Here is a 25,976-nt window from a genome sequence, read left to right on the forward strand (position 1 = left end):
TATTAGCAGGTACTTTGTTCCTGAAATTGAATCAAAAGATAATTTGAGGATAATAGTCTCCTTGTTCAATATAAGACTTAATAATAAAGGCTATTTTCATAACAATCTCATTTGTGCTGAATAAGTCTGATTTTACCTAAAAATTTTTCTGGTATTTGACATGGAACCTCTTCAATAATTTAGGTTATTCTGTTTTAAATTATTTTCATTTTAAATTACATGTAATAATTAAATATAGGGTATGCTATGATAATTATATATATACAGATATGTGTTTATATTATGTACAATGTATAATGATCAAATAAGGACAGTTAGCATTTCCATATTTATATAAAATCACCATTTATTTGTATTCAGAGACTTAAGATTCCTCTTTTAGTCCTTAATAAAATATATTATAAATTTATGTAAACTATATTCACCCTGCTGTGCTGTAGAACACTAGAACAATTCATGCTTTTCACTAATTCTAAAAATGCATCTTGGTGGTTTTGTGGAATATTCCATCTTTTATGTACTGAAAATGAGATAAACTGATCTGTGATCACCCTCATCCCACTCTAAGATTATAATCATATATCTGCCAATATAATCTTTCTCAAATGCTGAAACATCAGGTTGAAAAGTTTTCAGTTTGTGATTGTCTAAATGGATGCATATGCTTAAGAGTGGTTCTCAGTCCTTTGAATGTTTCAGATCCTTTTGTCCAAACACAATCTAGACAGTCCAAGAAAATATCTGTGAACACAGTGCTTGTCTAGAATGAATGGGACCTCAACTCCACCTACTTAGAACCTTTGCCTTAACTAGAATCTCTTTGCAGGAGCTTTCTAAATCCCTAGTTCTTCACAAGCAGTATAAATAATACTGACCTAAACAATTTTATAATGACTCTAAAAGCCACTTTTTAATCTGTGTCATTAATTTTTTAGGAGCTAGAAATCAAAATTACTCTGCATTGTCCAAATGAGAGCTCCTTTATTAAAGGCTATTTTGTTTCTAATATTTTGTAAAGTGATGACTGGATTTTTTATTTTCCCTTTTCTTTTCCCATATTTTTCTAAAATCAGCAAACATTGTCAAAAAATCCTATAATAATCCTCCTTCTTCTCTTTTTTTGGCCTGTAGTAAATACACCAAAGAGCCTAATGGTGCCCATAATCATAGTTTCAAGGATTTTTTTTTTCTTTGCCTACTGAAGAGATACATGATAGCTTTTATTAGATTTTCAAAGGAATTCAGAACCACTTGCTAACAAGGAAAATGTAGATTGATTCTCTTCTCCCACACCCTTACACACTTAGGGAAAATCTAGCAGCTGTGAAAAGCCAATGCACTTGTGAAAGGCAAACATATTTTCAGTTTAGGGTAAAGTATATATTCATCATTTGTGGAGCTGCATTTGAGGGAATATCTAAATTCTTGAAATCAGTAGAATAAATAATTTCCTCTTGAAACAATAGTAAAACGAAGTTGAGTATATGCAAGGGAGTAGGAGAGAGAAGGATTCTAGTAACTGAGGAGTTACCACACCCAATAAGTGGATCATCAAGGCCAGGCCATTCAAATACTTGTTGGCCTCATCAAAATGAAAAACTCCCTTTTTAAAGAACACCTGCTATTTGACGTGTGGTATTCTAAATGACTAGCAAAGACTAACTCATTTTATTTTTATACCAAATCTATCCAATCGATATTATTCTGTCATTTGCTTGGGAAAACCAAAACACAGAGTGTTTTTGTTATTAGTGGCAGAGTGGAGATTTAAATACAAGAAGTTTTATAGGTCTTCATGCAGAGAGGCCTATACAATGACACCTGGTATAGTTTATGGCCTTTAAGAGTGGACATTTAGGCTAATAGTTCACCTTCTAGATAAGACACTTCATCCTATATCAGAGTGCTGGGGTTCTGTTCCCAACTTCAGCTCTTGACTCAAATTTCTCACTGGTTCAGACTCAGGGAGGAAATGGTGATGGCTCAAGTAACTGGTTCCTGCCTCTCATATAAGAGAACTATATTGACTTCTCAGCTCCCACCTTTATCCAGGTCCATTCCCAACTCTTGCAGTCATTTGGGAAGTGTACCAATAGATGGGAGATCTCTCTTCTGCTCTTGTTCTCTCACTCTCTTGCTCTGTCTCTCAAATATTTTTTTTAAAAAAAGAATAAAATAAAACACTAAAGCAATTAAAAGTCAAAATAAAAGTATATTAGAAAAGTTGTAATGTCAGTGTTAAACAACAAGGATAAAGTCATTTTGTTGCTAATGGATTTGCAAAATAAGAGATTGCACATACAAATAGTCACTTGTAATTTTCTAGTTTATTTCGTCAAGGACATAAAAAGAGAATCCAGGTAGATAAACAGAAGAAAGAGATACAGCATATTTCAGAGTTCTGTTCTTGACATCTGTGGCCCCTAATAAGGAGCATGAAGTTGGCATAAACCCTGTCAGAGTCGAGTAATTTGGCAAGCTCTGGAGAAGTTCATTTTCTGAGAGACCTTTTATATTTGGGGATTACATAAATAATCAGAAACAACTTAAATTTCTACACTTTTCTGTAAGGGAATGTTTATAAATATCTTCCCATAAACCAAGATGCAAAGCCAGATCTCAATTCAGACCAATAGAAACAACCAACCACAAAGAGTAGAGGCAGCCCCTGAACCTCCGCAGCCGCTCCCCCGCACCCTGTGAGGTTCACTGCTCTGGACTGAGAATAATCAGCTTGAACCCTTTCAAAGGGAACCTGTAAAATTAAGCACAATTTAAAGAAAAGAAAGAAACATATACTTACTGAGGGAAAAAAAAAAAAAAAACACTTTCCAGGTCCTTTAAATTCTTTCATCTCATTTATTCCTCAGAGCTCTGTGAGGTAAGATTTATTATCCTCAATTTACGGATGACAAAACTGCAACACAAGAGTCTTAAAATAACCTGTGTGAGAGCACTCTGCTTTAAGCTGCCATCAGGACACATTTTAGATCTGTCAGTCTCTCAGCCCATATTCTTTCCCTTCTGTGTGCTGCCACTAATCTATTACTAAGCAACAAATTAACCCAGAACTTAGCAGCTTAAACCAATAGGCGTTTATTATCTCCGACAGTTTCTGTGGATCTCAAAACGAGAGGCGGTTTGGGTGGTTGTTCACAGCTCAGGGTTTCTCATAAGGTGGCCACTAAAGATGTAGCTTGGTGCTGGGTGAAGGCTTGACTCCAGCTGGAGGATCTGCTTCCTAGGCAGCGCACTCACGTGCTCCTTATTGGTGGATGAGCAGTTTGCCAGGTAGACATCTTCTAAAGGGTTGCTTACATTTCTTCCTGACATGGCAATGCACTTCCAGAATTAATGGTCCAGGAGACAGCAAGCTAGAGGCTGCCATATATCTTATGATCTCATCTCAAAAGTCAGGCTCTGTCATTTCCAAATATTTTATTGCCTATCCAGGGCAACCCTATTCAATGTAGGAGGAGACATGGGTATCAAGACGTGAGACTCATTAGAAGCCATCTTCCAAGATAGCCTCCTACACCACCTCTCTAGTGGATGAACTCATGATGTCCTATAATAGAAATGTTAGCCGCTTGACTTTGAGTGTACTGTACTACAGAGGTAAGCATCACAGAAGCATCAAAAGTCAAACATTTCTTATTAAAACGGTACCCCTCGTGCCGGCGCCACAGCTCACTAGGCTAATCCTCTGCCTGCGGCGCCGGCACACCGGGTTCTAGTCCTGGTCGGGGCACCAGATCTGCTGTGGCCTGGGAAGGCAGTGGAGGATGGCCCAAGTGCTTGGGCCCTGCACCCGCATGGGAGACCAGGAGAAGCACCTGGCTCCTGGCTTTGGGTCAGCGCAGAGCCGGCCTGTAACGGCCATTTGTGGGGTGAACCAACAGAAGGAAGGCCTTTCTCTCTGTCTCTCTCTCCTACCTACTCTACCTGTCAAAAATAATTAAATAAATAAAAACTAAATAAAATTTAAAAAAATGGTACCCCTCTGTTTAAGGTAGTCATTTTTAATACCATAATCTCTTTCAGCATACCTGTCAGGGGCACTCGCAATAGGCATAATTTGTCTCCATATACATTGAGAAAATAAGAATTTAATGTTCAATTACATACACAGTCAAGATTTTTAATATTTTTATTGACAATGTACAAGATTGATATGAGGAAATACATGCCTTAGATGCAGTGAAAGGATGATTTCAGAACGTCCACAGTAGCATTAAGCAAATAATGTCTTTGATGACATGAAATTAAATCATTCTATTTCTTGAGAACAGTAAATTCACTCAGGGTTAAGGATAATAACATAAATTAAATTGTAATGGGCTGATGTTTCAGCCAGCACTACAGAAGTATGTGTTTTTAATCACTTTGTGGAGAGGATATTTCCATCTTGTCTTAGATCTGAATTATGCTGTCGACTTGCCTACTCTTTTAGATTTCCTTAAATCCAAATCTGAATCATTGAAAGTCATGCTTTCGGTTTCTCATGACCAATTTAACTGCCGCAGGCTTGTAGGTGATAAATAGGCTAATTAGCATGATTTAATTACCCTGAAATACATCTCTCTCACTTTCTCTCTCTCTATATATATACACATATATATGTATTTATTTTTTAAATATATGCAAGTATTACTTTACAATTCAAAATGAAATATTAAATAAACAAATATATTTTAAAATAGTGTTTAATACATTTTGCCTGCTTTTTAGGCACAGGATCCATAATAGCAAAGCTTTTTGGAATTCCTTAATTGCAAATAATGTTTTTTAATCTTTCAGCATCATTTAAGATAGATCTGTAAAAGTTACAAATTAAGTAAGTATAATAAATCACATCCATAAATGAAAAGCAGATATATAGTAAAACATTTAAAGATTATCATAAAACCAACATGTACTTTAAAAGTGGAATGTTTTGCATTTAAAAGTATGGGACCTATAAGAGCTTGACTTTTTAACAAATATATTTCCAACAGTCTGTGCAATTTAAGTGCAGAGAAAATGTGATGACATGTGCAATTTTAACTTGGTTTGAAGAATTCTTTATCCATGTACATAAAACATGCATGTGCAGAGATGTACAAAGTGTATATGGGTACCACTGAATGGGTAAGGAAGTGATTAAAATCACCCGTGTAGAGTATGCATGGTCACTTTACACAGAAACAGGATGAACTTTTTTGGTCAGGTTAATGTTAGGTTTCACTTCAAATAACCATGTCTAATTTTTGATTTTTTGGAGATGAGAAATCAATAACATGTAATGAGCATTCCTCTCCTCTTTCTTGTTCTTGATATTTACTTCCTGGTTAGGTAGACTATGAATTTCACTGAAGTGTTCACCGCATTAAAAGAATATAGGAGAGAGGGTTTTCTCCTCTTATGTTTTCAAGGAAACCAGCAAAATGAATTAAAATATTTCTTTCTGTGTATTGTCAGTGATCCTCTTGCTTTGCTATTTTTCACATGATTAATGTCACACATTACATTTACAGAATAATCGTGATTCCAAATTACTTTCATGGATGACAGTTCTGCAAAATGGGTACGTTGTATGTTTCACTTATGTAGAGTTAATTCTCTACATGAGAGAGATAGGAAATGAGATAAATGTATAATTTAAATGCCTTGACTTACTACTCTATTCAATATGAGTCTCAAAGGTACATATATATTTACATACATACTCCTTTCATTGGTCTTAATTACAAATATTTCTGATAGTATGAGCATCTTTCAATGAAAGTGAAGTTCTAATGTTAAACACGTGTGTGTGTGTTTTAAGATTTATTTATTTATTTGAAATGCAGAGAGAGAGAGAGAGAAAGCTCTTCCAACCACTGGTTTGCTCCCCAAAAGGCCACAACAACTGGAGCTGGGCTGATCTGAAGCCATGAGGCACGAGCTTCTTCCAGGTCTCCACTTGGGTGCAGGGGCCCAAGCACTTGGGCCATCTTTTATTGCTTTCCCAGGCCACAGCAGAGAGCTGGATCAGAAGTAGAGCAGGTGGGATTTGAACCGGTGCCCATATGGGATACTGGCACTGCAGGTGGTGGCTTTTCCTGCTACGCCACAGTGCTGGTCCCTAAACATGTGTTTAATATAACATGTCTCTAGCCAAGCGAGTGGGATGCCGGGTTCTAGTCCTGGCTGCTCCTCTTCCAATCTAGCTCTCTGCTGTGACCTGGGAGGGTGGTGGAGGATGGCCCAAGTGCTTGGGCCCTGCACCCGCATGGGAGACCAGGAGGAAGCACCTGGCTCCTGGCTTTGTATCGGTGTAGCGCCGGCTGTGGTGGCCACTTGGGGGGTGAACCAACAGAAGGAAGGCCTTTCTCTCTGTCTCTCTCTCTTGCTGTCTATAACTCTGTCAAATAAAAAAAAAAAAGTACAAAAAAAATATAACAAGTCTCTAAAGCAAAAGCCAACTACTTTGCTGCTCACCATGGATGGTCAGGAATAAACATCAAACAGCAGCATTTTGGAAGTCATAATTCATGGGTAAAATGTATAATTTGGCAAAAGCTAACAATATATGCACACTGACTTCTTTACATATATATGCTTTCCAACTAGTATATTGCAATCATCAAATGACTGACAACAGATAAAATTTATAAGAAAATTTCAGTATAAATTGGCATTCTGTTGTTTTCTTCTTACATTCCAACAGGTCATTTTGAACCCCCTTTGGCATACTTGCCCTCCATTTGGAGACTGCCATGAAGTGTGATGATTTAACGTAAGGAAGTTTAAGGAACTTTCAGGGGCAATTTTCACAACATGCAGCTTTTCCTCTACATGCTGACTTCGCAGTTTTATAACCTATATGATTTAACTTACTATATAGTATTTCACTCATTCTTTGTATATTTCTAACCAGATTACACCTGAGGAGAAAACTATTTCTCATAAAGGTGAAATGACTTGTTGAAGGGAACGGTGAGATGAGAAGTAAAAACTAATTTCCTGACTCTCGTGTCAGGAGCTCCCTCTCCTAGATTGAATACTATAACTATGATGATTCAGAAAGGACTCGAAATATATTCTCTTTTTCCTTCAGAGTAGGCAGTTACCATAATAGGTGGTTACATGTTCTTGATTTAAAAGGATGCTACAAATTATCTTATTACCATTTTAGGTTAACATGATCTTCCCTGATCTTCCCTGCTGTCTTGAAATGCTAGTTTTTCATTCAACAAATATGCATTGCACACTTGTCATGTATGAGATAATTTGAAAACTTGAAAAGAAATTAAGTCCCTGCATGGAAGGAACTTGTGTTCTACTGTGATCACCTCATATCTATCTATCTATCTATATATCTATCTATAAATATATTACTAGATATTTTAAGATTTGTCTATTTATTTGAAAGGCAGAGTTACAGAGAGGCAGAGGCACAGAGAGAGAGAGAGAGAGGGTCTTCTATCTGCTGTTTACTGACCAAATGGCCTCAATGACTGGAGCTGGGCTGATCTGAAGCCATGAGCCAGGAGCTTCTTCCAGGTCTTTCATGCGAGTGCAGAGAGCCAAGGACTTGGGCCATCTTCCACTGCTTTCCCAGAGAGCTGGATTGGAAGTGGAGCAGCCAGGACTCAAACCAGTGCCCATATGGGATCCCGGCACTGCAGGTGGTGGCTTTACCTGCTAGGCCACAGCACCAGCCCCCCACCCCGTTATTTATTATTTGTTTATTTATCTGTTTGTTATTTCATTATTATTATGATAGTTCACTCCTTTTAATAGCCTATGTCTTAGCAGTACACCTCGTGTCAGCTCAGTGATGACTTTGTCATCTGAAGGCAGGGAAAAGAGTAAATCTGTGAAAGAACTGAGAGCATATTAATTTAACTACTAGGAACTGGGGATCCTATACTCAAGTGAGAGACATATACATGTTATTAGATTTAAAACAATGGACCAGGGGCCAGCACTGTGATGCAGCAGGTTAAAGCCCTGACCTGAAGCATTGGCATCACATAAGGACAGCAGTTCATGTCCCAGCTGCTCCTCTTCTGATCCAGCTCTCTGCTATGGCCTGGGATAGCAGTAGAAGATGGCCCAAGTCCTTGGGCCCTGCACCCACATGGGAGACCCGGAAGAAGCTCCTGGCTCCTGGCTTCGGATTGGTGCAGCGCTGGCTGTTGCAACCATCTGGGGAGTGTGGAATGAGTACTAAGTAAGAAAATCCTAAGGGAAAGCTGAGTGGAATCCTTGTGAATGTAAACAGAGTTCATTCAACTCAAATCAATGATTAAGGAATGTTTCAAGGACAACGTACATTTGTGCTGGATACCGAATGACTAACAGCACTTTCCAACGTTGAAAGGGTTGAGCACACCATAAGGAAGGAAGAACACGGTCAGTGTCATATAATTGAGAGCTTGTTTTTGTCAGCTGGTGTCAGATATGAAATCACATTTTAACAAGAGATAAGGCTGGAAAGAAACCTGCCACAAGACTTGAAGAGCCTTAAGCGTCCTAAGACATTGGTACTGAAGTTCATGTTTATTGAAAAACGATTCAGTCCTTGTCTTCATGAAACATTTCAAAGAAAAACTGGGAGGAATATGGGAAAGATAAAGTATGTCTGCAGCTAGGTTAATTGGCTATGTGACTAAAAAGCAAGGGGGAAATACAGCATTTATGTGTTTCAGTGATTAGTTATATACAAGGAAAGGCAAATTTGAAGATGCTTTGTTTTCTATCTAGATGGTACTTGGGATCGGTTGCTCGGGGTTCTTGTCTTCAAACAACAAAGAATGCAGATGTGAGACAGAGAGCAGTAAGCAGTGCTAGCGAAGTTTAATGAAGAGAAATCACGAAGAGTACACCTGACAGACCAGGCGGGCATCTCAGTAAAGAAGTGAGAGTGCAGTCTGCCTTCAGACTGGAGTTTTTATGGATGCTGTATGTGGGCCTTCTTTCTCCTCCCCCTAAACTCTTTCCGCAATATTGCTGGATGGAGGACTTTCTGGGTGTGGGAACTTCATAATCGTTTCCTTGGGAATGGGTGGATAAGAGTCCCCTAAGCTGAGCCTAAGGTGGGGGGACTGGGACCCACCCAAACAGATCATTGAACAATGGCAAGCCTTTTGATATGTAAATACTGATTTGCTGCCAAGGCATTGTCTCCTGTTCCGTTACACAGAAACTCCCATTTTGCTTTTTGGCCCCTCACACTCATGTCTACCTAGCTCCCCCAATGTAGATAATGAGGTGAATGATGAAGCTATTACTAAGGCTGGGACACAGAAAAAGAAGTTTGGGAGGGGCCTTGCTGAGTTTGGTTTAGGACATAATAAAATCAAGGTGGAATATTGCATTGAGTCTTAATAAGCAGCTAGAATTTGATTGCATTCTTAAAATTCATAGTGAGAATTCCAAAACAAGTACTTGATGTTATCACTTTATACATGAAACCCATCAATGACCCTTCATTGCTTTGTACGGCATGGGAGAACTTCACGGGCTGGTCCCTGTTTTTCTCCCTGTTAATAAGTCATGTCAGTCTACCCTTTCACAGTTGGGCTATAGCCATCCTCTTTAGTTCTCAAACTGTGACATGTTCTTTCTCTTTCAGTCATCTTCACATACTGGCCGCTTAGTTTATAAGATCCTTACACACATACCTGTTGCTGGCTCCCTTTGACTGGCTGCTGTCTACCAACTAGTCCTTTACTCTCAGCACCCTGAGCGTTCTCCACCTGGGGAGGAAGCTCTCCATATGTACTCAGGTGCTCACCTCTGTCAAAGTTCTTATCAATCTAGACTCAATTTCTTTCACTTGTTCTTCTCTCCTACTAAATTACGGCCTACCTGGAAGAGAAGATCCTGCCTTGTTCACTAACATGTTTCCCATATCTAACATGGAGTTTGAACAGAATAATACACTCTATTATGAGAATGAGTTACAGTCTTAATAATTACAAATTGGAATTATTGTAGGCAGACATAAAGGATAAAATCGATCAGGTTTGTGAGCTGGAAGACCACGCCTTCACCACGCCCCTGTGGTTACCTCATGCCCCTACCTAACCACACCTGTATGCTCACCAGCCAATCAGACTAATTAACCACGCCCCCTTGGAAGTGGATTTAAGGCCTGGGACACGGTGGGTCCAGCCCCTTTTTTGGCCCTTTTGGCCTTCTGCCTCTTTGGCTATTGTGGCCTCAGGCCACCTGCTCCTGGGTGTGAACCCAGATTTCCCTCTCTTTTAGATAGGGCCCTCACTCTCCTATGCATTTCTCTGATTAAGTAAAAAGCTTAAAAACTTATGCAGCTTCATTCATTTGTGCAAATATTCAGAATTCTATGAATATTAGGCAAGAACCCACACAGGCTCATTAATATTGGGAATTTATTAATAAGCACATGGTAATATAAATGGCACCGCATATTCTGATATCAGACTCATTCTTATTTCAATACACATTTAAACTGCTAAGAGAATATTAGTACAAATGGATCCTGTCACCTTGGTTTGCAGGACATTTGTAAACTCCTTGTGTGATGAGAGAAAGGAAGGAAGCTGGTTTCTGTTGATCAATTCTGGCTTCCCAAGCTTTCTTCTTTCTGAATGTAGTCTAGGCAAAGTGGTTGTGTTGTTATATTGTGGAATGAAGTTTGACATTAAAGTCAGGAACACATTGACATTAGAAAAGCAGTTTAAGCAGAGGGGAGAAATCCAGTCATAGGCCAGGTTGTCAGGGATACAGAAACTCAGGGCAGTCAGGGGAGGTTTGACACCTGCACTGTAGTCTGTTTATTGGTTGTAGGGTTAAAAGGGATTATCCTCCCCGTGCAAGTAAAACTGTCATGACTAAGGCAGCCCCAAAGTCTCTAATTTAAAATTATGAATTTTATTAAAATTGAACAAGTAAACAAGACATACATTGAAAATAGGTTAATAAAATCTAGAACCATTATGGTATACTAATATATTATAATAATATTAATTTATTCAAATGCACAACTAAAGATAGATACCCCTTGGGGCCAAGACAGTGATGCATGATATTCTTCAGTCTGATCCTGGGGCTAAATGATATCATATTGTTTTCAAGCCTTAGTATCAAGCAACACAATAAACCAATAGGTTGCCATAGCAGCGTGTTCACATAAATTTTCATTTCTCTCTGTTTTCCAGCAGTTCTTACTAGTCCTTCTTTTTACTTTATTTCTGGTTATCTATCCTGCACATCTGTTGAAAGCCTAGATGAGGTTGATAATGTACATATAATTGATACTGAGTTTGGCACATCTTGATATCATGATGCCATGCTCATTTCAGTCACTCTCCTAGATATTTTCTTTAAAAACAATTTCCTGTATGCTCAATATTTAATATTTTGCTGCCATCTGAGAGGAAATGTATCTGGTCTGTCCAAGAAACAGAGCCTGTTATTGAACAATAATATCATCTACAATAATGCAGTATCTACTGCATTTGTTATATAAGTGCATTGATATTATATGTTAGATATTTTTGAAAAACATGCTTAGATCAATACTTTGCCATTGGACTCATTTCACAGATGAAAAAAAAGCTAAGAGCTACAAAAATGTAAAAACTTAATTCATTCAGTCAGGCATGCAAAAATCACAATGTTTCTATTACATGCCCAGCACTATACTAAGTTCTTGGAATGCAATGAATGACAAAGCAATCCAGGAGCCTTGCCATGATGGACTTGTTCTCTGTGGGGAATACAAACTTGAAACAAATTACAAACACAGATATTTGAAAACTTACAACTAAAATGATATTAAAAAGAAAATTTTTTGATGTTATGATGATGAGTTAGCCATGTAAATCTACTGCACTACTAAAACTTGAACATTAAAAACAATATTTATATAACTGTAAATGTTGCACTGGGTTTAGCTTAGTGGCTAAGACACCAGTTAAGATGTCCATGTCCAGCATCAGAGTACCTGTGTTGCATACTCAGCTCACATGGATTGAACTTCCAGCTCCCAATTTCAGCCTCGCTTCCAGCCAGCACAGGATGAGCATCACAGCATCTGGATATGACTCAGGAGATAAGATTCTCCCTATTTCTCTACCTCTCAAATATATAAATAATTAAATAAGTAAAATATTGCATATTTGCTACATGGATTGCATTTCTTTGCCATTCATTTTTTTCCTTTATTTTCCTTTTTATTTCTTTCCTTTTTTAAGTTTAGAAGCAGAGAGACAGAAGATAGATTTCTGATCTGCTGGTTCATTTTCCAAATGCCAACAAGCGCAAGGGCTGGGCTGGGACTGAAGCTGGGAACCAGGAACTCAATCCAGCTCTACCTTGTGTGTGACAGGTCATCACCTGCTGCCTCCAAGAGTGTGCATTGTAAGGAAGCTGGAATCAAAAGAGGAGGCAGGACTCAAAACCAGGCACTCTAACAGGGGATGTTGGTATCCCGACTGGAATCTTACTGCTAGGTCAATTGCTCACCCCTGTCATTCTTGGTTACATTTAGCACAGTATTCTCCACATCTAACTATTTTTGAACTTAGGGGAAGAAAAACAAACAATAATTGATACTGGGGATATGTATTGGTATGTTAAGAGGGCATTTGAAGAGGGAGGAAGGAGAAAGCTCATTTTATGCTTCTGATCTCTGGCTGTGAGTAGCCCAAGAAACTGGATCCACTAAAGAATGCTTCTGTAAGAGGCTGTTCTAAAAGGCATAACTAAGTGCCACATGGGTAGTCGTGAGTCCTCTTTCTCTCCTTTGGAGAAATATCCAGAGAGCTAGCTGAACTGAAGTTTACTTTTTCACTTGACTTTCTACTCCATTAGATTTACCCCTTTCCTGTAGTACATACCACAAGCCACTTGGCTATTATTCTCTGGTTTCAATCAATTTTCTTGAAGCACCCATGATTGCTGCCTTGTCTGTCCAAATTTAAATACAATATCCTGATTTCTACTTGATGATTTGAATGCCAGTTGCTACTTTGAGAGGCTACCAATAATCAGAAGACCTGGGTTTCAATACTGGTTCTGCCACTTACCTAGTGGTGGAAGAAAGATAAATTAACTTAATCTTCCTAAACTTCTGTTTTCTCCTGTGTTAAATGAGACTAAAACACCTACTTCCTAGAATTGCTGCAAAGATTAGTTGATATATATATTTGAAAATGCTTAAATGTTTTCTGAATGTCAATTTCCCACACTCTTAATACCAAATGCTTTGTGTATAGTGCTGGAATCTTTTAATGTTAGATTACTTCAGTCATGAATGTATTGAGAACAGTTAACATTTCCCATATATATAAAGCATTCCTGCTCACACTGAAAAGACTAGAATAATAGTCAGGACTCAGAGCCGATAATGTTCATTGTCATCCATGACCTGGAAAGTCAGAGACCCATAATCCGAAAATGTGGAGTGAGGCTGGATTTATTAATAAAATGAATAAGGTGCCATATAGCTGTTCCACTTATTTTTGCAATCTTAACAATTGGTGCTGGTGGTTGCATGGTCAGGTTTCCTGCAGTGATGTTGCAATAGGCTCTTCTGGTTATCCTAAATAGTGACTGTCCTAGGGAGGTTCTGCTTGTAAAGTTTGTGAGCATTTCATGAGTCAGAAATGTAAGTATCGCTACTCATTAGAATGCCTTGCATATGCAACTTCTGATTGGCACTAGAAAATACAGGGGACTACTCTAATTCAGAACTAGTGGTTCGGGCTGTGTCATTTTGGAACTGGCAACACCTGCTGGTGAAGCCAATCGCCTGCAGTTCACAGATTTATGCAGTACTGGCAAAGGCAAAAAGAAGGGAGTGAAAGTAATGGTCTTCCAAATTGGTGTCAGAAGGTTTAGGGCGGCAGTGTCCTCAGTAGTAGAATGATTTTCTAATCATATTGCCAGTGCTAAAAATGCAACAAAGAAAGCTGACCAGGTATTTCTAAGTAAGCACCATATGCTGCTGATCTACTGCTGAAGAAGGGGATGTCATGTTGAACTCCGAGCCCCATAGAATCTCTCTGGTGTGAGAGGTTAAAAGAAAACATCTTTCATTCTGTATGTCAATACAAGAATGATCATAGGAAATGTAGTTAGAGACGACCATATTGCAATAAATCTGCTTCATAAGGAAAAAGGGATTATCAGTTAAAGAGCTCCTTTATTCTTTTATTGAGGTCTGAAATCACATTAAGACCCTACATGTTAAGACTTCTACATATGACTTATTTTTCTATATTCCGAAACTAAGGGTAGATATGTTCATCTTCACAAAATGCTTATTGTGAAAATCATACTCTTCTGTTGTAAACAACTGTTTGCATATCTGTTTTCTTATCTCAGCTTTGACCTACCCAAGGGCAGAGATAATGTACCCAACCTAGTCTTGAACCCCTCAACATAGAGCTCATTGTTTGCAGCAAGTTATTGAATATTTTCAGAATTGATTTCAATAGCTAGAAACCCCCCCTCCAACATCACACTCCTGATGTCTGCAGGAAAATCTTACACATGTGTCATCTCACTCTCCCTCAGAGTCAGCTTTTCAAAGGCCCTTCCTGCCATCTGTAAGACAAACAGAGTTTCTAAAACTATATTTCAGGAATCAGCATTTCTAAAACTCTTGTAAAAGAAAGTAAGATTTGAACTTCCCTGGAATCTAACTAAGGTAGATCCTTTCGGGGAAGAAAATACTCCCACGAAAAATACTTCTCTTCTTTATTGGCTGTAATCACCTGCCTGGCTGATCTGAGTAGCAGAGGCTGCACATTAATATGCCACTCTGGTAGAGAGACACATGATACTGCTGGCCAGAGACCAGAAATGGGCTTCCATAAACAGATCGCAGAGCACAGATACACTGCATGACTCGGCAACGTGTGTGGTCTTCAGACACATTAGAGCACAGGGAACAGAAAGCTAGCTGACTCAGTAAAACAAAAAGGAATGTAAGTAAATAGTGCCATGGAATGGCAGAGTCTATCCAGTTGAAGATATTGGCTAATTTTTTTTTTTTTTTCAACTAGTTAGCAGCGCAAAAAATTCTTGGGTTTTGTGAATGGGGCACTACAGGTACTTAGTAGTCTAGGAAGTTGCTGGGTCCTCTGAAGAATGTATTTATGAGTTGGACATGGACAAAATGACTGAGCCATCATGATAAAAGCTTCAGGGTATGAAACTGATGTTTATATATAAAAGATACTAATAAATTACAAATAGGTTATTAATGAAATGCAGAAAAACATGTAATAATCACTGTGGAAACTTATCCTAAATTTTCATAGGTTTGAAATATGAGAGGAGTAAAAGCTGCCACATCTGCAATATTTATGCCTCATTTTCTTGTGTCAGAATTAGAGATCATTTGGTTTATTGCTGAAGTTAAAGTTTGTTCAATGTTTATTCAACAAAGTTTTATTAACCTGATTAAAGTTTGTGTTTTGGATGTCAAATTCAGCTATTACATGAAATATAAGTAATTCCCGGAGTAATCAAGAATGACTGCTTATTTTAATCTGTCTTTAACTACCATATACTTTATCTAAATTCAGTTGCAAGCTACATAATATAATGCAAAGAAATTTAACTTGAACTCTCAGGGGATGTCGCTTATGAGTATCTTCACAATTAATGAAATATTTTGTACTAAATCAAACACATTTAAGAGGAAAAACTAACATGCCATTTTTACTGGGAGCTTGCATAGCCCATATTGTTATCAGTGCATCTGTTTCACAATGCATTTGATATTTTTAGGGGGAACTCAGTATCTGTTTGACATCCTCATTGTCACAGAATTCATGATGGGGCCACTGAAGGGAGCTTACCAATGTCTGTGTTAGGGGAACATCACCTGGCTTCCGATGACCTATATACTATTTATTATGTGCCTAGGATATCATATTAAGTACTATGTATTAATATTAATATTATTAGTAAAATATTAGTAAGAGCATATCCAAAAGGTCCTGCCTGTGAGGTCTTCTAGATGTTCCCATTTATTTGGTTTAAAAAGCCTGTTGTGTACATGAAAACTGCTAGAGAAAACAATTCAAGAGAGAGAGGAGTCATTTATAAGAGCATTAGAAAAAGAGAGCTAAGTCTTAGGTAGGGCCTGTGTAAGGAGTGGAGGAATTGACTTGATGAGATAGAAGAGGCACAGGAACTTAGGTGCAGATTCGGGGAAAGGATGAAGAAGGAAGAGGCAGGGTGAGTGCTGAGAAGAGTCAAGCTCTGTCAGCCTATTTGAGACCGTTGGCCTCTGGAGAAGACCACTGGGCATTCAGGGTGGAATGAGGTGAACTTGAATCTCGTGTGGAAGTTCAGTTAAGTTAGAGAATTTTGCCAAGCACATTTCTAAAAGATATCAGAGATGTGACTTCACTTTACACATACAATAGTATATTCCTATCTTTCCATCTTGAGTGGAAGTCATTGGTCCAGGCTAGAGATTGCAACAGTACAATAGTGCTGCCTCTGGACTTGGAGCTACCCTACCACAGTGGTAGGCTTAGCGCTCATGTGCGTTATCCAATAACATCAATGAAAATAGCCAAGACATACTCCAAGAAGTTTACCAAGAAACAGTTTTTCCCTTTAGTGGAATTTTTATATTTATTTCTTCTTTACTGCCTTTTGACTTTAACAAATGAAATGCTACTTTTGTGGTATGTTTAATTTTCTAAAATGAAAAAAGTAATGTATAACTAGGACATACATTTATACAAGTTCAATTTGTTATGAAGCACAAATAATGCCATAAGAATTGTCCACAGGTGCCATACAAACTCCCCTTCCCTAAATCTACTAATGTAAGGAAAATATAACTGCATCATTATCATGCTATATGCCAACACAGGAGTGGTCAATTGTTGCCATGACAACCTCATCTAAGATAAAAGTGAAACTCACATTCACCATACATATTTACCTGGAGTTTATTTTGTTTTCTAGACTCTTCAATGGCCAACAAGGAATTATTATTCAGAATTTTAGCACAAGATCCATTCTCACTGTTACCAATGTGACACAGGAGCACTTCGGCAACTATACTTGTGTGGCTGCCAACAAGCTGGGCACAACCAATGCGAGCCTGCCTCTTAACCGTAAGTAGTGCTGTTGGCAAAATGCTCCCAGGAGCCTCTTGGTTCCTATTTCTCAGTAGAAATACAAACCTAGAAATGGAGTACATTCATTTTAAAACTCAGCCTGATGTGACTCAGACCTTACAAAGAGGAAACCTTGCCCCCAAATAGTATGTGTGTTTGAAAAATTTGTAATCCTTAAAGAAGTTTACATGTGTATAGAAAAATGTCTTATAGCTGAAAAAAGAGAAAAATTACATAAGTAATAGGGCCAATTGGACAATGTGTCTGACTGAATACTATTGTTTTGGCAAGGTTTTGTTTGGATTTTGGTATTTTAAATAATGTGTTATATTATCTTGAAGCATAGATTAATATGGCGTCAGGTTATTCTTGGCTGGTTTTCTTTGGACATTCATCTTGGAATAGTCAGAATTTCACAGCATAAATAAAATTAAATAGTAAGTAAATGATCATGGAACAATTATATCCATCTAGATGGCATTTTTATTCAAAACCATCTTTTGAAATAAAACTTAAGGTTTTGTTTTACATTTTTAATGCATCTTACTTCCTAAAGACCAGAAGATAAAGAAGAGCAAACACTAGGATCAGTTAAAAGAAAATAAATCTTTGTTCAAGTTTCTTCCAGGAATAAAAATTAGTGCTTCTTAGAAGCAGAGTATTCCAGTCATAAAATATCACTTATTTTGAAATCAAGTATTTCACGTTTTTCAGAGGCTTTTCACTTCCACATAGTTATCTGAGTGAACCTTATCTTTTATTTAGTTAATATTTTATAATAGCCCAACATACATATATATATATATGTTTGTGTTATCATTATGTATTAGTTAACTATCTCTGACAATGCAAATTTTATGTGGTTCATCACAGAAATGATAATTTCCATTTTGCAGAAGTGGGGAGGAGAAGTATGATGTTCCAATTACTTACAAGTGTACTACAATAAGATTCATGATTTATAAACTTGGAATTAGTATTATTTAAGAAACTCTGATGTTAAATAAAACATATCTATTCCTATCACATCTTTTATTTTTCCAGCTTAATATTCCTTAATATTTCTTGGTATCCAACTCTGAAAGAAAAACATTGCTTGCCATGCAATGACAATTATATGCACTATTTAATTTTTACATTATCTATAATATGCCTGCTTAAATTTTATCCATGAAGATAATTTATTTAATGTAACTATGTGTAATATGAACCATTAAAAACATTAAAGAGCAGTGTGAACTCCAATTTAATGTAAATATTGGTATACATTAAATATTGGATACATTAAATACTTCTTTGGTATATTATTAATCTTAAGTGTTTTACATATTCAAGAACATGAAAGAATAAATGACTTAAAAAGTCAAAGCAAAGAAAAATATAAGGCTTATTAGCATTAACTTTTTTTGCTATTTAAATTTCTAAGTCACATTCTTATTTTCAAAACTAAAGTATTAATTATTGTGACAAATTAGGAGCAAATGTCACTTAATTTTTTTTAACTCTGAAAACCTTGACATAATCATTTGGAAATAATGCGTGGTGAAAAAGCTTCTAAATATGAAATTCTCAGAATTGACTACCATGATCTCTTTCCATCACTGACTTTGTTTATTGAGGTGCTACTAAATGCTACATAATTTGATTAATTTGTTAATAAAGACAAAGTATGCAAATCTCATCTGTAATTATGAGCATATTCCTAGAAGTTTGGAAAAATATCTGTATGATAAGGAAACTTGTGTAACCTCAAGTGCAATTCATATTGCAGAAAGCATTTCTCTTTTGCACTATAATTATTGTAATATATTTTCATTCCTCCATCAAATTGTAAGTTCCTTGAGAAAACAGGATCAATATAGATTAATTATTTCATCTCCCATATTACCTAGCATAGTTTCTGCTATTTAATAGGTAATTATTAGATCTTTAATGATAAATGAAATAAACATTGAATAAGTATAAGAACAGATTAATGAATAAATGAACTGATGAGCTATGTTTTAGCTGCAGAAAATTTGCTATCCACCTCCAGGGATTCAAGGAAAATCATTGTTATACATTTGAATATATAAAAGGTGAATGCTGTTGATATTTATCCAAACACATGCAAAAATGAGACTTGATGCCATCTAAATATACACTCCATGTGATTTTTAAACATCCCTGTAATACCACAATTATCCAACCACAGAAATTGTAGCTCTGCAAGCTACATATGGGGAAAGGCAGTTTAATTGAACTTTTCAAGTTGCTAGCTGGAAAGACAGCCACATGTCCCTAGATAAGATCTGTCACACTTTCACAATGATTCTGAATGGGGAAATGCTTATGCTCTGAAGTGATCCATAGTAGAAGCTAGTCCTAAGGTGATCTTGTATTGATCTGTGACATTCTGACCATTTTTTTAAATTTACTGATGGAGATGAGTCCTTCTGATAGGTAAGAAAGTAAGTAAAGTTGTCTTTATCCAGAATATAGGATGCAGATCCAAAAGGGTCTGCCACATGTGTACATGGTGATTTTTGGTACATGACTTACATCAGAAACTTTTCATGCTTTCAAGATTTGCACCCTTGAATATGTAGTAAATTCAAAGACAGGGTGATTGGAAATGAGGCTTACCTTGTATCATGCTAATTAATAGCAAATGCTCATACTGGCAGATAATAACATTCCAAAAGAGTTTTAGCCACTAGGAATCCGTTCCTTATCTATACTATTTAGGATAAGTCCTAAGACTATTACAATCTATTTCTGGTTTTTAATAACTCATTTAATAACTTCCAGATAACCAAGAAGATAAAAGCAAACTATAGTTTAAAACTGCCATAACTAAGATTATCACAAAAGATGTATAACACTTTTGTGCGTGAATGTATGTGTGTGTGTGTACACATGCATGTGAATGTATGTGTTTTTCACATTAGGGGAGTTAAACAGGCCTTGGTCTGAATCTCAGTTTTACCACATATCAGTTTTGTGTGACTTTGTATAAGTTTCTTAAATTCCAAATTTTTCGTTAATTCTTGAATAAAATGAGGACAGTCATAGTGCCCTGTCCTGGGAGATGGACATGCTTATCATTTAACTTAGAAGAAAGTAAGAAATCAATAAATAAAAACCATTGTTACTGCATCATTACATTTTACCAAGAGCAGTCAATTCAATTCATTTGAAAAACTAATATATAGATGATTTACTTTATTTGATGAACTGACTACCCAGGACTTCAATAAGAGCTAACATGATAACAGTCCCTAGCAAGCCAAGAAAAGAACATGCAAACTTCAAACAGTGTCTCAAATCTAATTCATAATTTAGCATCATCCCTTGCTCAGTACATTAACCAGACTTTGTGGCACTAATTCCAGATTGATTAAATATGATTTTTTAGTCATAGTTCAGACATTTACGGCATTCAAAGTGTAAAGCCAGAACCAGTAAAAACAATTCTATCTTGATGTTCAGATAATTCATTCAGTAGCAAGATTGATTTGTATCCATGTATGTATATATTTATAATAAGTACAAACACTGATATATATATATATATATATATGTAGGTATGTATGCATTTATGTGTGAAGAGAGATGGTATGCAATATACACAGCACTATGCTAGATGTTGGAAAGAAAAAAAGTTACAGAACTGGAACCCTGTCTTCAAGAGGTTATTAAATGAATGAGACAATCTTGTCCATAACTGTCTCATTTTCAGAAGCAGAACCTTGTAGTTCATTCAACAACCATCATGAGCACTAGGCATAGTGGCACAAATGAAAGAACGGTCAGCTAGAGAGTGAAACACTCCAGTATCAAAGAGCTCAACTAAAGACACAGCAATGTGAAACAATCTCATTCATTTGAAGACAAAGTAGTACTTCCATTTGGTTACATTAACAGGTAGGGAGAGAATATTGAGAGATGAATTGGACAGGTTAGCGGGCGATAGTACAAGGACTGAAAGTGAGTTGAGATTTTGTCCTGGTTTTAGAGAGCCATTAACGGATTTTGGGAAAGGAATGATTTGTACAATTTTTTTTTTCTGAAAGATTTTCTTGGGCAATGTGAGGACTAAAGCTGGGCAGTAGACTTTCAGTAGTGAAGGCAAAAGAAAGTAATTACACAAGAAGAATAGCAGAGGTGAGGGAGTTAAAGATAATTAGGTAGGAATTAGTATCCAAATCTGGAGACAATAGGAAAAGTGTTTCAGGAATCTAGATATCTCCTATTATGTTGTTTGGGTGGCATTAACCTGGATAAGAACATCAAAGAAGGATCATACCTCTTAGATTTTGGGAAGAGGTACACATTTGAAAGAAGAGAATGAGTTCAATTTTGTACATCTTTTACCTGAGGCAAGACCCAATAGATGGCTGGATATTAAGTCCAGGATGGAAATATAGATTTGGGGTCTATCAAAATAAAAGTGGTGGATTCAACCGTGAGAGCAAATCCAATTTCTTATAAAGGCCATGTAGTCAATAGATAACCAGGGGTGGAAATCCAAACAAGTCATCCAGAGGCATGTGCAGGGCATGCAGATTAAGCACAGGTAAAGATGCTAGAGGATGTGTGCCACGGAGTGCCATGGAAGTCTGGGTAAGAGAGCATTTCAAGAAGGATGAAAGCCATTTTCAGGGCTACATCAAGTCAGAGAAAGACTGGAAGGCAACTAATGTCTTTAAAAATCAAACAGTACTAACTTTAGTAGGGCAGTTTCTGTGGGCTAGGGCAGTTTCTGTGGAAAATTGGGAGTAGCAGCCAGGTTTCTGTGGACTAAGGGTAAACAAACTGAGAGGGAAATAGAGACATGGGTAATAAACTACTCTTTCTAAAGTTTAAGCTATGAAAGGGGTAAGACAAGGCTAACATCATACCCTGATGCTCTGGCAGCTGGCTTGCTTGGGCTTCTTTTCTGATTGATAGGCCAATGGCTGTATGTAGAGCAACAACTCCATGAGCTGCAAACCTGCAGCACACCTGCTTTGATGAACTGTACTAGGGGTCTGTAAAAAGTTCATGGAAAGTATGGATTATGGAAAAATCATGCATGGACTTTACAATCTTTTTGCTCCAAAATACTTGTATCACTTAATTTCATTTTCCATGAACATTTTTTTTCAGGTACTCTCAAAGCCTCTCTGATTCACAGCTTGTCTGGCTCTCACACTTCTCAGGTTGCAGAGAAATAAGCAAGACTAATTTTACATCAGGACATCTTAAACCCTTTTCTCCTTCATGGCCTGTGGGCTTTAGACTGTAATCATAAGAGGAACTATAATTTTTAGTAGATACTTTAGTACTTTCACCAGTAGAATTGCTTTAGGTAAAGAGTATATATTCTCAAGCGAGGAGAAACCAAAATTTATGGAGCAAAAAATCACAGGAAAGCCAGTATACCACAAAGATTCCTCATCCTTTAGATCATCTGTCCAAAAGCTTCTGAAAATAATTTGCATTTTTTAAAGTAGAAAATTAAAAGTGGAGAGAGAAAAAAACAACATTCCACAGATCACAGCACATCAGCCATCAGGCAAGTGTTTTAGCAAAATTGATAGCAGATGACAGTGTGCCAACTTTTCATAGAAAAATTCCTTATTAAGTAAAAAGTTGGGATTCAGAATTATTTGTTATTTTTCACCTATGTGTTTTGTTTGTTGAGCATAAGCAGCTGAATAGATGAATCTTCGATGTCTGTTCCTTAAAGACTGTGCACTGAATGGTCCCATCCTGCCATCTATGGGTCTGATTCATCAAATGTAACCATCATTTAAGCTGGAATTCTGTTACCAGTAAAACATAGTCAATTCTGTAAGTTAAAAATATGTTGTATGTGCTTTGTTTCTAGCTTCTGCAAAAGAACAAATATTCACTGTAGGACATATATTAAAAAACTTATAATCTAAAGGGAGGTAAGGAAGGAAAATTAAGAAAGAGACTCACATAGCAAAATGCTTAAAACTCAAATAGCTTTGGTTTAATACAATCTTTTCCAGAAACTTCATATATAAAAATATTTTGGACAAATCTGACCTTAATATTGACAAAGAGTTTTCTTATATCCCCAAAACAGATAGCTATAATTTTGTTGCAATGATACAATGTATGTACCAAACTGTCATATAAGGTGTTCCCCCAAAAGTACAATGTTAAATCCTTTGCTGGAATATAGATTCTAATGCCGCTGTAGGGATCTCACCTTTGCATGTGAGTGTGTGTGTGCATTTATTTATTCAAAGTAACAAAATATTTGTCTTAGAAATAGTACACATTAAACATTCTAAGAATCTATCAAAACTTTTTTCCCCTGGCTTATCAACAATGTGGTGACAATAAAATACTTCTGATTTGAAAGGCTTCATAAATTCAGTGCTATTTAACTTTCTAGAAAATATCTCAAGTTATAGAATATTTCCTCTCAGCCTATTTAGTGTGATGGACACCTTTTCTTTTGAGATAAAAAAATAAATCAGTAGCTGGTATCCAAAAGTGAAATAGAAGCAGCTTCTGGAGAAAGTTAGAATGTGACAGGTTTCCCTGTTTAGATTCAACTGATGCAAGCAAATAGTACTTTGTGATGGATTTGTTGAATATGGAACTCTGCTGTTGCAAGTGTTATTTCAGCTCTCTGAATGTTTCAAATGCTTTCATGTGCTAGTAAGCTACTGTTAGGGCTGTCTGTTATTTTTGCCTATTATGATGAATCCTGATATTATGTAAAAGATGATGCCAAAAATTTGAATGATATATATTTTAGTTCAAAATTGATCTCAACTTCTTTAACTTGAAAGTGATAGGATTTTCACTTTGTTTGAAAGAGGTGGTAATAAATTCAGACTTCATGATTATTGAAGACAGAGTGCTATTTGTGCCAACTTGTTATATCCTCATAGCTTTGGGATAGTAATAGGAAGGATTTCCTGAATGCTCTAGGAATAAATATTTCACAAAAATTAGGTTTGTAGGTGTAGGTAGATTAGCTGTACGTGTCTATCAAATGCATTCTACCAAACAAAAACAGCATGCACAGACATAATCATCACACAAATAATAGATGTACCCAACTTTTCTGAAATGGAGTATACACAAAACAAGATTTTTTTCCTCTGCAGTCTTATGCCTAGAGCTTGCATGTGTTCTTTAAAATATAGATACAGAAAGATCATTCAGGGCCATGTAAAAGAGATGATCCCTAGCAGGTTGAAACAGAATGACTGGTTGGAGTCTTCAGTGCACCAGGTCACACATTGCCACAAGTGAAAACCAAATACCAATGCTAGCCCATGGCAATTGACAGAACTGTGGGGCTACCCCATATCTCACATATTATGTAGTCAATTTTTCACAAATTCTTTAAGCAATGGAATCCTTTCTTCCCCAAGTGAAGCCTTTTGCAAACCCTTCAGGAATAACTAGGTTACATTCTGAATTAGTTTGATTAATTTGGAGGTGAATTTGCAAATCCTCTTTTTTCCCCCTATATTGCACCCTGAAATAGCTGAGAAGTCCATCAAAATGTCGTAGAAATCCACAGAGTTTGATTTGAACACTTCTGATCTAGACTAAACCATTTACTTTAGGTGAGGTCACCGAAGTCCAAAGAAAGTGAGTCAGAATCCAAAGACAAAGAGCAAAACTAGGGCTAGAACTTAAGTTTCCAACCCTTGTTCTAATGCTCTTCCGAAAATACAGAAGGAGCATGAAAAGCTTTGAATCAAATGGGTCTGAGTTGAAATTGTAGTCCTCCATGAAGGATTTTGGAGAGTTCTCTCAATCTCAATCTTTAAACTCTAGTCATAAACTAGGAAGAAATAACTTATTGGATTTCTGTGAGGATTAAACAAATAGGACATCCAAAATGGCCTATACAGTGCCTAGTTCAAAATAAGTGTGCATTGCATGTTAGTTTTCTTTGCTTTCCTGTGTGATATATAATCTAAACATTGAAGGGTAAACACAGTAGGCTCAGGGCTGTTTAACCTGAACAGCTGTCTGACGTTATCTCGTTGGCTAACCAAATTAACAGCCTTGGTTCTTTGAATCATTTATTAATGCACTTATGTATATCATTATGATATTGTCCTTTTTATTAGAATTATTAATTAAATCAGCCATGCACATAACCACTCACTTGTAATGAATGGGGGAAAAAGTGGGCAGGTTGATAGAGAAGGTGTACAAGATTAATTACTCTACTGATGTGTTTCTCTCAGGTTAAGAGGCAATTTGACAGCTGTGTCTTCATGCTACTGGTGCTGCACATACATCCCCACAGCTGACAAAGGGGTCAGTACATGCAAAATGGAGAAAGGAACTTTGGTTTTGTTGTTGTCGTTGATCAGCCTTGAAATGTAGCAACCTTATGGGAATTAGGTACTGAAAAGATATAGAAAAATCAAAGACTTTCAAATTAAACCATAAAATTTTACTCTATTCCCTAGCCTAGGAATGAGGCAAGTAAAATTCTAGCCTTAACTGGGGAGGTGCTTAGTACTTCACTCTCTGGCCTCAGTTTACACATATATGAAGTGAAGAAACTAGAATAATAATCTACAGGTTCTCTTTCAGCTGTAATTCTTTAAAATCCTGAGAAATCAATATAGTTTTTTAAAAAAGAACAGTGGTATAGAAGTATTGGATTTTTTTAAGTTGCCCTTACTCCTTAAAGCAGAAATGCTGCCAATATTTTTCCTTCTGTAATTGTCGTTGAACTCAAAATTATTTTATATTGACAGAAAAAAATTGCATTTTAATGTGTTTGGCTTTGTGGTGAGTTTCCATAAAGTTTAGTTCAATACTTCTGCTGGCCTAATCATTTTGTCATCTCTGCAAAGAATTTTACTCTCTGTTGAAATTTCCTTT

At 36.7% G+C, this 25,976-nt stretch overlaps 1 protein-coding gene across 2 annotated transcripts in view; it reads left to right on the forward strand.

Annotated features, from left to right (window-relative positions):
- The window catches only part of NEGR1 (neuronal growth regulator 1), a 941,547-nt gene that overhangs the window by 732,300 nt on the left and 183,271 nt on the right, over positions 1-25,976 (forward strand). For both annotated transcript variants that reach the window (XM_070078258.1, XM_002715922.5), the window contains exon 6: positions 16,954-17,105. In XM_070078258.1, coding sequence (XP_069934359.1) covers positions 16,954-17,105 — 152 coding nt within the window. The remainder of the gene's footprint in view (positions 1-16,953; positions 17,106-25,976) is intronic.

Source organism: Oryctolagus cuniculus, chromosome 7 (assembly GCF_964237555.1).
Source record: "Oryctolagus cuniculus chromosome 7, mOryCun1.1, whole genome shotgun sequence".
Taxonomy (NCBI): Eukaryota; Metazoa; Chordata; class Mammalia; order Lagomorpha; family Leporidae; genus Oryctolagus; species Oryctolagus cuniculus.